The sequence below is a fragment of the Drosophila serrata genome, unplaced genomic scaffold, assembly GCF_035046125.1.
Source record: "Drosophila serrata isolate PLE 108 unplaced genomic scaffold, ASM3504612v1 contig_276, whole genome shotgun sequence".
In the NCBI taxonomy this organism is placed as follows: Eukaryota; Metazoa; Arthropoda; class Insecta; order Diptera; family Drosophilidae; genus Drosophila; species Drosophila serrata.
In genome coordinates, this window is record NW_028257174.1 from 11,518,279 (window position 1) to 11,531,630 (window position 13,352).

Sequence of the window (13,352 nt, forward strand, 5' to 3'; positions counted from 1 at the left end):
GCTAACTTGAATATGCCGATTTTTGTATAGCCTTGGTTTTTATAAGAATACTAGAATATTAGGCTTTGATATAGTATCTACGTATCTTATATGTATATGTATATGTAAATGTCATGATTAAGACTTACCAGAGAAGAGGACACATTGGTTATACTTTTTCGTAATTTCTTCCAGTGTAGAGGTTTATTTTTGGTGACTTCAATAACGCTTCTGATGGTATCATCGAAGCAGGCATCTTCCTCGTTATCCAGATGCATTCCATTGGCCACGTAATATTTTTGGGGCCGAAGGGTAATCACTATCACTACACCACTCCCAATAGATGTTATCGGCAGGCGGCCTCGGACGGAATGAGGCGCGCAAGGCCTGCAGCGCCTCTATTTATAGTCCCCGAGTAGAGAGCACAAAGAATCTGAGAGCGAGAGAGTAAGAGCTATCACTGGAGAAAGGCAGTGAGAGTTAGAGAGCAAGGGGTATCTCTAGAGATACACAGAAAGGAATAGGCATACCGAAAGAGCGAGAGAGAGGGGGAGTGAGAGGAGGGGGAGGGAGAGTGGGAGGTAGTTTGGGAGGAAGAATAAGAGGGTGAGTGGGAGGGAGAGTGGGAGAAAGAGTGGGAGGGAAAGTGGGAGAAAGAGTGGGAAGGAGTTTGGGAGGAAGAGTGGGAGGGAGAGTGGGAGGGGAGTGGGAGAAGGATGGGAAGGGAGTTTGGGAGGAAGAGTGGGAGGAAGAGTGGGAGGAAGAGTGAGAGGGAGAATGAGAGGAAGAGAGGGAGAATTAAATTTAGAGCAAGGGTAATGCATCGCTTTTTTGGCAGCTATATACATTTACGATATGCATAGTGCCCACTTTTCATAAACTTGAAAAAGAAATTCTATAATAATACAAAATTATAATAATAATAATTAGAATAAAATATTTTGAAAAGTTATAATTAAAAAAACTATGTTTGACATATAACAGATTTTGATTTAAACAAGGGTTTCCTTTCTTTTTTTTCTATATATTACAAAAAAAAACATAAATAAATGTATATAAGTGTGTCTCTGCTCTTGTACCATCCTCTTATTTTCAAAACTTTCTGAAATTGCAAAAGTAAAAACAAAAATACAAATAAAAATAAAAACCAACCGGATCGGTGGCACATCATCTTTCATCTCTGTCCACACCGAACCGGATCGGATCGACCTGCTCTTAATAAATTAGGAGTCTGGCGGGGATTTATGGCTTATGGAAAGTGAAATCCTGAAATCTGGTTTCTAATTGCCTTCCATTTTGTTTCACTCTCTTTTAGGCACTCAAATGGCAATCGGCGTTAACAGTGATCCTGGTTTCCTGGCTGGCAGCAGCAGCAGCTGGACCTGGTCCTGGCACAGCATCTGCAAGGTCACTCCTGCTGCCCGCCCAGCCGGCGGATCATCTTGTGCCGCCGCCCCTTCCCGTGCCCCAGAGGCTGCAGCATGCGAGTGCGGGATCTCCAGCGGGTCCACCTAGCTCACCACCGGTTGTAGCGCCACCGGAGCCCGGTCTAATGAATCGCTTTGCCAGGTGGCTGGGCCTGGGAGGCAGCAGCAGTAGCAGCAGCAGCACCACCACCCAGTCGAAGGACCAGCTGGCGGGAGCCACCAACTCCCTGAGCTACGCCTACCCAAAGCCACACCAGGGCTTCGATGCGGGGGGCAAGCCCTGTAGCCTGTGCAACAAGTATCCCTGGGTGCCCATGGTGGGTCAGAGTCCCCAGCAGCATCAGCAGCATCAGCAACATCAGCAACATGCTGCATTGCAGGTGCAACAGCAGCAGCTGCAACATCTGCCTCAGCAACATGCCGCCTGGCAACTGCAACAACCTCAGCCTCAGCCTCAACAGCCCCAGGCTCAGGCCTCGCAGCAACGCCAGCGAGCTGTCCAGTTTCATCCCAATGTCCAAACCAATATCCTCACCAATACCAATCCCCCCCAGAGTGTGTTCCTGCCACTGGCAGTGCCGCTGCCGCCGTTGTATAATGCTCAGCCCTTTAGGCCCATGAATCCAACACCTTTGCGAGAGAATGTGGTGGCTCAGTCGGAGGTGAGACCAGTGCCTGTGTCCCTGCCCCATAACCACCACCAGCAGCAGCACCAGCAGCAGCAGCAGCTCCATTCGCAGTCTTCAAGCAGCAGCAGCTTTGAGATTGTGCCCAGCCACCAGGTCACGGATTTTGTGACCTCCGTGGAGTACCCAGCCACCTTTGTCCAATCGCATGCCATTGATTTGGGTGTCACAGGTCATGGACAAGGTCAGAGTCAGGATCAGGAACCGCCACAGGACATCAGCACAGTTCGCTATCAGCTGGACGACCTGAGCAGTGGCCAAGTGCATCAACACCTGCCAGCCTCACAGCTTCTGACAGAGCTGGGGCACTTTGCGGAGACCACCACACAGCTGCCGCCGGCGGATAACTATCCAGCGGCCTCATCACAGCAGCAACTCCATCAGGAACAGGAGCAGGATCACGAACAGGATCAAGCTCTGTACTATGCCGAACAGTATCAGGAGGAGACCAGCACTTTGGTGTACAGTAGCACCACCACAGAGTTACCGGTTACCATAAGCACCACCACAACAGAGCAGCCACCAGCGTCGGCTCCGCCAGCACCTGTCCTGGAGCTTAACAATCACCTGGCGGCAGTGCAGACCTATCATCGGGGCAGGGAGACACCCAAGCGGTTGCTAGACTCACCCATTAACCATATTAGCAGCGGTGGTGGTGGCAGCGGGAGACCCTTTACACGCGATCCCGCTGACCTGAGTTTCCGTCTCAGCCAGGTGTATACACCAACTCAACCGCCCACGCCCACTTCCACATATGGAGCCATCGATGCCAGTGGCCAGTTTGCAGGGATGGCACCACCGAGACCCCAGCAGGTCATCATACCCTATACCACCAAGCAGCAGCCACGTCCCTTTGAGAGTTGGCGACCCAGCAAGCAGCTGGGTGTCCAGGGACATCATCATCGGCAGCACAACGATTTGGAGGAGGAACCGCATGAGCAGCAGGAATCCAAGTTGGCCACTGCCACAGTGACAGCGCCACCATTTGCACCCAATTCCAGTCGCACCACCACATACCTCACCAAGATTCTGGCCACCAATCTGAGAGAGTTGCTCAAACGAGAAAGGGCCACCAGGAGGCCACCCAATCACATCACCGGTGTGGATATCTCCCAGTTGCAGCACAACATTGATGGCTGGACGGAGCAGGAATACAACTCGTTGTCACATCGTCCCAGTACACCCACTATTCGTGGCAGATCCAAGCACATACCATCGGAGTATTTGACCACCACAACGACCACTACGCCGGCACCTAGCTCAGTGTTCCAGCGTCAATCGAAGACCACACGCGGAGAAGGTTTCGAGCTGGGAGCTGCTCCGCCCACAGATGCAGGTGATTTGTCCACCTCCATCAATAACCTGGAACATCTTCATCTGCTCGGGGAGCGGGGGTCAAAGCGTTTCCAGCCAATCGAGGATAATCGGCTGCCCTTTGATTACTACGACGGTCAACAGAGGCCACGATCCACGCCGGCTATGACCACCCAAAGACCCAGTCCAAGTCCAAGTCCTAGTACAACCACCACGACCGAGGTGACGCCGCTCTATGTGCGCAGCACTTTGGCACCCAAGGAACCCTGGAATCCAGCCCAGGTGGCCATTCTGCCGCAAACGAATGAGAAGGTCTATGTGGTTACACCACAGCCCAGACATCAGTATCATCATAATCACCATCATCATGTGGTGGCGGAGGATCATCATGAGGGATCTGCCTCAGCGCCCAGGCCTGTTTATCAGACCCCAGCGCCGAGATTTCCAAGGATGCGACCCACTCCAGGCAAGCAGGGGGAGAGGTTCTTAGATCCTTAGGAGGAGAAGAAAGGGATCACATTAGGGATTTCCAGTTGAACCGATTTATATATATTCTATATTTATTTTCCCCACTTAGCTGGCGAAGTGAAGGCCGCCACGCCCACCAGCTCCTCACAGCTGCGTAACTATACGCCGGATATATTCGGTTTGATGGGACTGTCCGCCTATGTGCCCGGGGAGCCAGTGGAAATTATCGATGGAAATTCCAAAGTAAATGGCGACCTATTTTAGTTATGTAATCGATAGATATGTAATCGAGCTCCCTTTTATTTTGTCTCCAACGCACACTGTACTCATTGCAAATGCACTTAAATCCTCACTTTAAATACCCATTGTTACACTGAACACCACAATTTACACCTTGCTTTACAACATGCCTTACAACATGCTTTACAACATTCTTTACAACATGTTTTACAACATGCTTTACGACGAACTTCATACCGTATGCTTCACTGTACTTAATACCATACGTTATATCACAATTTTCAACGTACTTTTCTATTAAATTTAACACCATCCCATAACATCATTTGCATCACACTTTTTGATTTCTTCATATACTTTACACCACACTTTCCCCCATCTATTAAATCCTTACTTTAACCCACTTTAACACCACACTTTACAAAATAAATATACCACATTTTACACCAAAACTCCACAACTCATTTAACAATTCAATCTAACACCCCATCATACGGCTTACATCGCAACTTACTCCACACCTTACTCCAACATGTACTCCACCCTTTACACTACAACCACACACAACTCCACCGGTTACACCACACCTTACACCACCATCCCCAAAAATCACACCACATATCGCAGGTCCACACGATCGTGACGGCAGCGCCAACGGCAGCTGCGCTCCAGCGACCGACAGCGAAGCCCACGATGTCGCCCTCGCCGAGATAGAGGCCCCAAGAGGTCACGAAAGGTTACAGCGTAACCTTGCCCCCGCCTGTTGTAATATAATTTCCCCCCCACAACCTCCAGCAACATGAACCTTAGATTATATATGTATGTAGACAGAGAATGAGAGCAGAGTCCTTGAAAGAGTTCTACTTTAAGAGATACCCGAATCAGAGTTAGAGTATTCTTGCATTTGGTAGCTTTATAAACACATAGAAAAGGACGAGGACAAGGATCGAGGGGAGTATCCGATCCGAAAGACGACCAAAGGAGTGGAAATTCCCATAGTTTATATATACACAACGTTTTTAATTTTTTTTTTTTGTTTGTTTAGAACTTTCTGTGTTTCATTTTGTGGCTAATCCTTTCCTTTGCTAGCTGTAATTCTTATTAATGTAATATATATATATGCATATATTATATCTACATTTTTTTATAAAGCGAATTTTATAAACAATGTAAGCAAACAAACAAAAAATATAGCAAAAACGAACAACAAAAGAAGAACAAAGTCATTTAAATGTATCCTACTTTGTAAGTACGATTGATAACCAATAAATATCCTCGGATTTCGAATAAATTATATAGCAAAATTGCCTGAAAATGATGTATTTTCTTTTAAGTTGGGAAATCTAAGGCTAAGAGTAAGTATAAATTAATATAAGCTAAGAAATATGCCAAAAATAATATATATATCATTCAGCCTAAAAGATACCATATTATTTTTTCAAGTTAATTATAAATATAATCCGAAGTTTGCTTGGCAGTTAAACAATCCTTTCAGACCTATATATCATAAATATTACTGATGAACATCAACGGCATGTACTTCCGGCTTTAATTTTATAAAAATCGGCCGACAATATTATTTATATGTCACAGAAATGATCAGCAAATTAATAGAATATAATAATAATTTCGCAATTTTTTTAACATTCTTTCATTCTAATATATTTATTATTTTCCATTATCATTTATTCATTATTTATTTGCTTTTTATTTCATATTTATTTATTATTATGTGTTATTTATTAGAATTAAAAAAAAATACAAGGGCGCGACTAACCAGCAGATTCAAATTAGACTGCGTTTCCCTTCCAATTCAAAATTGGCAGCCTCTTATAAGTGGCCACCTGTCATTTGACGATATTGCCGTATCCTCTCTCTTCCCAACAAGAAACTCACCAAAATATCGCCGCCTTCCAGTACGGCTTAGCATCCTCTCCCGATTGCAATTGGAAATCAGTTCTCATACGCCGCTCGGAAGCAACGGAAGGAAAAAACTGACTCGGAAAAAAACCGAAAACGAACATGGCTCCACGCAAGGAGATCGCGGAAAAAGGTTTAACGCGGAGAACCTACGGCGGAAAAACAGCGGCAGTCGCGGAAAGTGCGGAAAATCATCGAGAACCGGCAGTGAAAAGTGTTAGAGTGAATCAAGTGAGGGGGAAAGACCTGGAGCACCCCCCAAACTGTAAGCCGGGCCGCTGTCGTGTTTTTTTCGGTAATTCGTAAACCATACTTAGCCAAGATCAGTGCGCGTTACTCTGGCTACTCAGTTTTGTTGTTTTTTTGTATGTGCAAGTGCAAGAAATGTATAAAAGTGTGCCAAAACCTTCAGAAAATTAGAAGGCTTTTTTTTTCCTTTTTTTTCTTGTGTGTGTGTGTGTCACATGACTTAAATCGCCGTTGCAGTCAAGCTGAAGCAACAACGAATGTACAGGGGTGAGTGAGACAACTCTATTTTCATTTTTCGGTTATCCTCGATTTTCTTTAATTCGCGCGCGAATTTTCGCTCGCGCCGTTGGCATTAGTGTTGGCAGGTTAGGACCACCCGCACAAGCTAGATTCTGTGCAAAAAGTAGCTAAACGGCTAAATAGAAAAAATAAGTGCTGAAAACTAGCAATAATCGAGAACACACGTAGTATATTATAATATTATATTATAGTTATATAAAATTATATACTAATAATATTATTATATTATATATATATATTATTATGATATATATATATATATTATATTATATAGATATTAATATTATAAATCTTATAATATATTATATTTTTTTATTTAATATATAATAAAATGTGCTAGATAGCTGGAAATTTCATTAGCTTCTCCATTCTCAAGTGTGCCAGATATAGCTAAGCCGGCAACACTGGTAGGGATCTGCAGCGACACTGATGTTATGCTCGGTTTTCTTTGCCTTCGCGCGCGAACCTCCCCTCCCCATGACTTTTTGAATATTTGAATTCGCCGACCAATTCGCCGTGGATATCTGCGGCAAATTCAATGTAAATGATTGAGTGAAACGAAACTATTTCTCTGACTTTGCGCGGCCATATTCCTTCTCTTGTCCTTGCCGTTACTTTGCTTGCTCTCGCTCTGAAAAGTGGGACTGAAGAGCGAGAGAGGCCGATTTGGTTCTTAACTTTGATATTTGCCAAAGCTGCTGCCTTTGTTTACCCTTTTTTTCCTAGCCTATTTTGTTGATTATTTAATAAATTTTGTTATGAAACTTAACTTATATAATTATTTTCTTCCAGCCTTATTTTCTTATATATTAATTATTATTTTTATTGTTATTTTATACTCGTATTATAATATATTGAAATTTAAAATAGAATACCCTTAAATGATTTTAAAATAATTCCTTTATTTGATCAAAATAATAATTATTTATTATGTGACATATTTAATACAATTATTATATATCTTCATTTATTTTCTATTTTTCCTTTAGTCTTTTTCGGACATATTAAATGTGATATTTGTGTTAATATCTTTATCCACAGCAGCCCATTACATTTCCCTTGCTTTTTTTTCTAACACATGGCATGGCTTTGCTTTACTGCTGTAGCTTAGGATATTATTACCAGCCGGAAATTTCAACAGCTTATCTATTATTCAAGTATACCAGATGTAGCTAAGCGGACAACACTGGTTGGAGTCTGCTATCCTCTTTTTCTTTGCCTCTGCCCGTCAAATTTTCGCTCTCCTCTTCTCCTTGAAGTTTTGAATTCGCCGACCAATTCGCCGTGAAGATCTGCGGCAAACCCAATATGAGCGAGTGAAACGAAACAATTACCCTGACTTCGCTTCGAGCGGCCATATTCCTTTTACTGTCCTTACCGTTACTTTGCTTGCTCTCGCTCCTGAAAAGTGGAACGTAAGAGCGAGAGAAGCAGCTTAAGATCCACACTTATGGTTCTTAACTTTGATATTTGACAAAGCTGCTGCCTTTGTTTACCTTTTTCTCTTGTTTATATTTTATATATTTAAATTTATATTTTATATTACATTACAAAAAAAAAACTTCCTTCTAAACTAAAATGTTGTCTTTGAGTTGGATGCCGCCTTGACCCAAGTCCTTTAGGCTATGTACATAGATGCTCCACTTATCATCTGTCCACCAATCGCTGCTTGCGGCGATGCCGCCGTATCAGGGCCTCCAAAGCCCAAGAACCGGCCGCCACAAAGGACATAGTATTAAGGCAGTGCAAAGCCACCGAATAATCAAATCGATCGCGCACCAATCCTGAAACAAATGATCATTATTTATATTTGAATATATTAAATTAAAAAGTAATGGCAACTCACCCACAAAGGGACCACCGATCAAGGTGAACAGTCCCGAGATGAGCAGCTGCAGTCCTGAAGCGGCAGGCAAACGATTCAGCGGCACATAACCCGGTATGATCAGTGGCCAAAATATAGTACGTATTCCCTTGCACAGACCAATCCACACAAAACTACCCAAAATCAGGTGATAGGAGCGCGTGCAGGCAACCACAGTGCGCCCGAGGGCAATGCCCACCACTCCAATGAGAAAGAAAACCCGATTATCCCAAGGCATCTTCTCGGTGAGGAATGGAACCAGAAACCGCATCAGGAGATCAAAGCCAGCGCACAGGGACATGGCCAGCGTGGTTTGACCCGTATCAAAGCCAAAGTCAGCCAGGATGAAGGGCACCAGAATGGAAAAGTTGAGCTCGCCAAAGTTGATGAATGTCAAACCGGTGACAAGGTTCACGAAAGTAAAATCCCGCAGCAGATCCAGGTCAAAGAAGGTCACCACTTTGGCCAGAAAGGACATGCGAGAGGGATCTACAGACTCCTCCGCTGCCGCTATTGCTGCTCCTGCTGCCTCCTGGGATTTTTCCCTGCCATTATTGTTCTCCTGACAGCGACAGCATGTAGTGGACTCCACTCGCTCGCGTCGAAAGTTATTGGGTCGCAGGAACTCCTCCGGTGCTGCTCCAGAGCCCTCCTCCTCGCTAATGGGGCAATGCAGTCGCTGCGTCTGCTCCAGATCCTTGGAACTCGAAATAGTGCGAAAACGCATACGGCCCGAGGTCAGGGATATCTTGGAGCCAAACCAACCATCGTTGGCTCGCGAGAGCATCGGTGTGCCAGGTTCACAGATCTCGTAGCCAGGTCGCTGGACATCATCGTCCTGGCACAGATATTGGCTGGAGAAAATGCCACCCGGTTCGCGTTTCTGCTGCCAGGCACAGTGGGCACACAGTGGTGCCCCAGCCTCTGCCTCTGGATCTACCAAATCCTCTTTCTGAGGCGGATGAGGCTTCACATGGTAACGCACTGGCTGGTAGATGAGGGCACACACAAAGGCATGGAGAGAGATGGCGGCAAAGAGTAGAGTAGTGCCTTGGACGCCATAGATAGTTAGCATAAAGGTGACCAAGTGGGGCAGGAAGATTGGTCCCAGGCCCGTGATGGTCCAAGAGAAGCCCGCCGCCCGGCGACGCTTCTTCTGGAAGTATGTATTAATGGCCAGCGAGGAGGCAGAGACACTGATGCCCATGCCAAAGCCTGCAAGGAGAAAGGGAAATGTTAATAAGGATTTACAGGGATCTTTAGCAATCTTGAGGGATCTGAAGGGACCTTGGGGAATCTTAAAGGGATCTTGAGGGACCTTCAGGGATCTAGGGAATCTTTGGGGATTCTTGGAACATCTTTAGGCATTAAATTCCTTACCAAACAGCAGGGAATAGGCCACCATATAACCCAGAAAGGTCTCACAGAAGGCGGTCAGCATGATGCCGCCGGAGATGAGCAAGGCTCCAGCCATGGCCACCTGCCGGAAGGTGAATCTCCTAAACATGGGACCGTTCAACAGACCCGTGCAGGCCGAAATGGCTGGATTCGTATTGATAATGGCTGTGATTTGTGAGCTGGACATGCCCAGGCTGCCCAGCCGATCCTTGAATAGGAAACCAAACTGCTGCAGGCAGGGATAAATAGATAGCTAAAGGAATAAGAAAGTATATATTACAATTTTCTTTGAATTTTCATAATTTTCCCATAAAACTTACATTGGAAACACCTGCTGCCACGCACACGACCCAAGCCCAGCCGCCATCGGGGGCCACAAAGTCCTCGCCCAGATCGCTCTTATCCTGTTTGTTATAGTACCTAGTCCTGGGCAGTGGACGGGTGGTGTCCTGGTACACCTTCTTCTCCATGGCGACTGCCTGAAAGCCGAGCGGGAAATGAGAGAAATGGCATTAAGTGATCGTGACATTGATGGGGGAAAATATTCCATTGAGCTTTCCGGGGTCTCATAAGTGATTTACGAGACCCGATCGTTGGCAATTACTGAACGCAATACGTTAACGATCACTTGTCACAATTAACTGCACGGAGGGGAAACCAATGGTCTCCGCCCTGGAGATGCCTCCAATGTGCACAAACCTCCTCTCATTCCGAGCATTTTGTTGTTGCCATCGGCATCACCAGAGCCGGGTTCATGGCTGGCAACCGAAAAGAAATTTGGAAATCTCTGGATCTCTTTAGTCACCTGAAGCCCCCTTATCAGTGTCATGTGACCGCCGGAGATTCTGAGACAGAGACTCGCACCCATAGAGACATCGGCCCGAAGAAAAAGTTAGCGCGCAAAAATCCATGAGCGTGAATCACGCTCCCACATCCTCTAACATAGTCGCGGTTCCGGATAGTAAGCTCCGTTCAAGGTTAAGCACTTATCAGTAGTTTGTGCCACCAAATATATTACAATCAGACAGAGAGACAGAGACAAGAGAGAGAGAGAGAGATTCCAGCTGATCATGATCCATAATCTATTGGGATTATCCAATACATTCATAAGATGAAGTCGCTTGAAAAGTAATTTTAATTGGTGATGAAAGGAGGTAAATATTAACGTCAAATGATCTTTATAGTGTTTTTAGGAAGGGTGAGGAATATTATTCTCAGGGTATTTTATGAAAAGAGGTGTATATCTAGGCAAATCCTAAGTAATTCATTCAAAATAAACACTATTATTATTAGAAATTATGCAGTTTTTCATCAATTTAAATAGAACTTGATTAGTTTGACTAAGAAATATGAGAAGAAAAGGCTTTATAAAGGCATTAATACTAAAATATTTTTATTACAGAAAATTACAATAAAAAAAGTTATATAAATTATTGGTCTTGGTCCTATTTTCCTGATATATTGGTTTGATGTACCAAACGTAATATCGATTGATCATATAAAAGTATATCGCAATCTTAAAATATTCATAAATATATATATTTTAGAGGTATATATTTGTTGTCATTTTATTATAATTTATTTATACTAGTTTCTTGTCAATATATTTATATTATATTATACATATTTCTATATAATACAATTCCCAAACAGATTTTTCCTTGCAAAACTCCAACAATGTTAAAAAAAAGAGCTATACCCTTACATAGTTTTCCCTCCTAGTGATATGATTTGTTTTCTAAATCAGATAACGAATCAAACTGATAGCTGATAACTAAAGGGGGCCTAACAACACGCAATGCGATTGATAAAGCTCTTGGGAAAACTTTAAATTAAATCTCCCATTGTGGGGTCTCGCGGCAGAGCCATAATTTATGGTTGAGAATTTTTTAGGTTCTCTGAGATAACTTTTCACAAAAACTTCCAGTTCAAGCAGAATATATAAACATGTATATATATATACATATATTTTTCTTCTCTTACTTTTTAAAGTATTTTCCAACCTTTTAGAAGATTATGTATTGTCCCCACGAGGCGTGTGTAATCTTCTTAATTGGAAGCTTGACCGGTCCTATATAGTAATTTCAGTGTATAATTGTTAGCTTCTTCCACACGTTTTAGTAAAACAATGTAACGCTTAGTTGAGAACAAGGCATATTTGTAAAATGTTTAAATATAATATAAACAAAAAAAATATATATGAAACTATGATGCACAGCTGCTAGCTTTGGTTTTTATTTTAGTTATGACTTTGGCACGTAGCAAACTCATTTGCTTAGATGTTAGTTTTGCTCACAAAACAAAAAATGTTTTTATTCCCTCAACTAATTGGCATTCTGTACTAGATACTAATAATCGTGATAAGCGCAAAACCCATTGACTGCGAATCCCTCGATAAGAATGATAAGATTAGGTTACATGGACATAAGGGGGCAATGGCTACTCTCAATTTATGGCAACTTTGTGCAGTTTCCCGCCTCAAATTAAAGTAACCGGACACTTGAAAAAATGGGGAATAAAATATAAAAATATTTACTACAAAAAATATCAAAGAAAACTAGCCAATAAAGTCTAAAAACTAGGGAATATATAAAAATCTCGAGTGTTGAATGCCTATTAATTTGTTTTTTGCTATTAATCAGTCTCCGTTTCTACGGGAAACCTATTTAAAATGCAGTAACAAATCAACTGCCAGGTGACAGGTGCCAGGTGCGTGTCGGGAACGTGTCCCTAGGCCAGAACTCACCTATATTCCCTCGCCGAGAGCAGCGGACTCCTTATAGTATCTCCTTTGGCAAGATTGCAAAATTGGCGACAGAGACGGTGCACTTCCTGCGCTTTTGCAGTTTTTAGCTTTTATTTTTCGTTTATTTGGTTATTTATTTTATTTTATTTTTGTTTCATTTATTTTTATACACACGAACGCAGCGAATTGCACTCACTTGGCGGCAGCGTTGGCCTGCATCTAATTGAAAAATACAAAAAACAAAAACAAAACAAAAAATAACGCGATTTGCGGCGCAAGTTCAAGGTTGATACGCGATTGATCAGTGTGCACAAGATGCTCGATTTTCCTGATTTCCTCCAGGTGCGGACGGGCGCCACACCTTCTCCTTCCGTGATTAGCGTTCTGCCAATCCCAAAACTATTACCATTTTTTTTTTTATTTCTGTGTCACTAACTGAACCGATTTCGAGTCCGATCTGAGTCCGAGTCCGAGCGAAGCAGAATCGCTATAAGGCCGATGGGAAGATCGGATCGACTAATGCCAATCGATCGGTGCTACCTACAACTTCCACGTAATAGCAGTGTCGCGTTCTGTTAGCTAACAGAGCTCTGTAGATGTATCTCTGTAGCTGTATCTGTATCTGTGTATCTGTAAGCTGTATCTGTATCTGTAGCTTGCGCCAAAATAGTTCGTTTTGAGATCTCACTGCTCTGTGCTCTTCCATGCTCTTCTGAGGCAATAGTTTCGTGTAGCCACGAAATTGAAACAAATTTATTAAT

The 13,352-nt window shown here is 43.3% G+C and overlaps 2 protein-coding genes across 2 annotated transcripts; one reads left to right on the forward strand and one right to left on the reverse strand.

The window, feature by feature from the left end:
• The first annotated feature begins 322 nt into the window (after positions 1 to 322).
• LOC110182038 (uncharacterized) lies at positions 323 to 5,415 on the forward strand. The gene is made up of 4 exons (XM_020949967.2): positions 323 to 394; positions 1,295 to 3,872; positions 3,984 to 4,117; positions 4,742 to 5,415. Exons 1-4 carry the CDS (start codon positions 323 to 325, stop codon positions 4,826 to 4,828), a joined length of 2,871 nt encoding a protein of 956 aa, XP_020805626.2. The 3' UTR covers positions 4,829 to 5,415.
• Positions 5,416 to 8,080: 2,665 nt separating this feature from the next.
• LOC110181790 (uncharacterized) lies at positions 8,081 to 13,133 on the reverse strand. The gene is made up of 5 exons (XM_086836507.1): positions 12,592 to 13,133; positions 10,166 to 10,324; positions 9,828 to 10,098; positions 8,430 to 9,662; positions 8,081 to 8,367 (listed from the first exon to the last, which is right to left on the reverse strand). The coding sequence occupies exons 2-5, from the start codon at positions 10,313 to 10,315 to the stop codon at positions 8,231 to 8,233; spliced, it is 1,791 nt and encodes a 596-aa protein (XP_086692633.1). The 5' UTR covers positions 10,316 to 10,324; positions 12,592 to 13,133; the 3' UTR covers positions 8,081 to 8,230.
• Between the last annotated feature and the right edge of the window lie 219 nt (positions 13,134 to 13,352).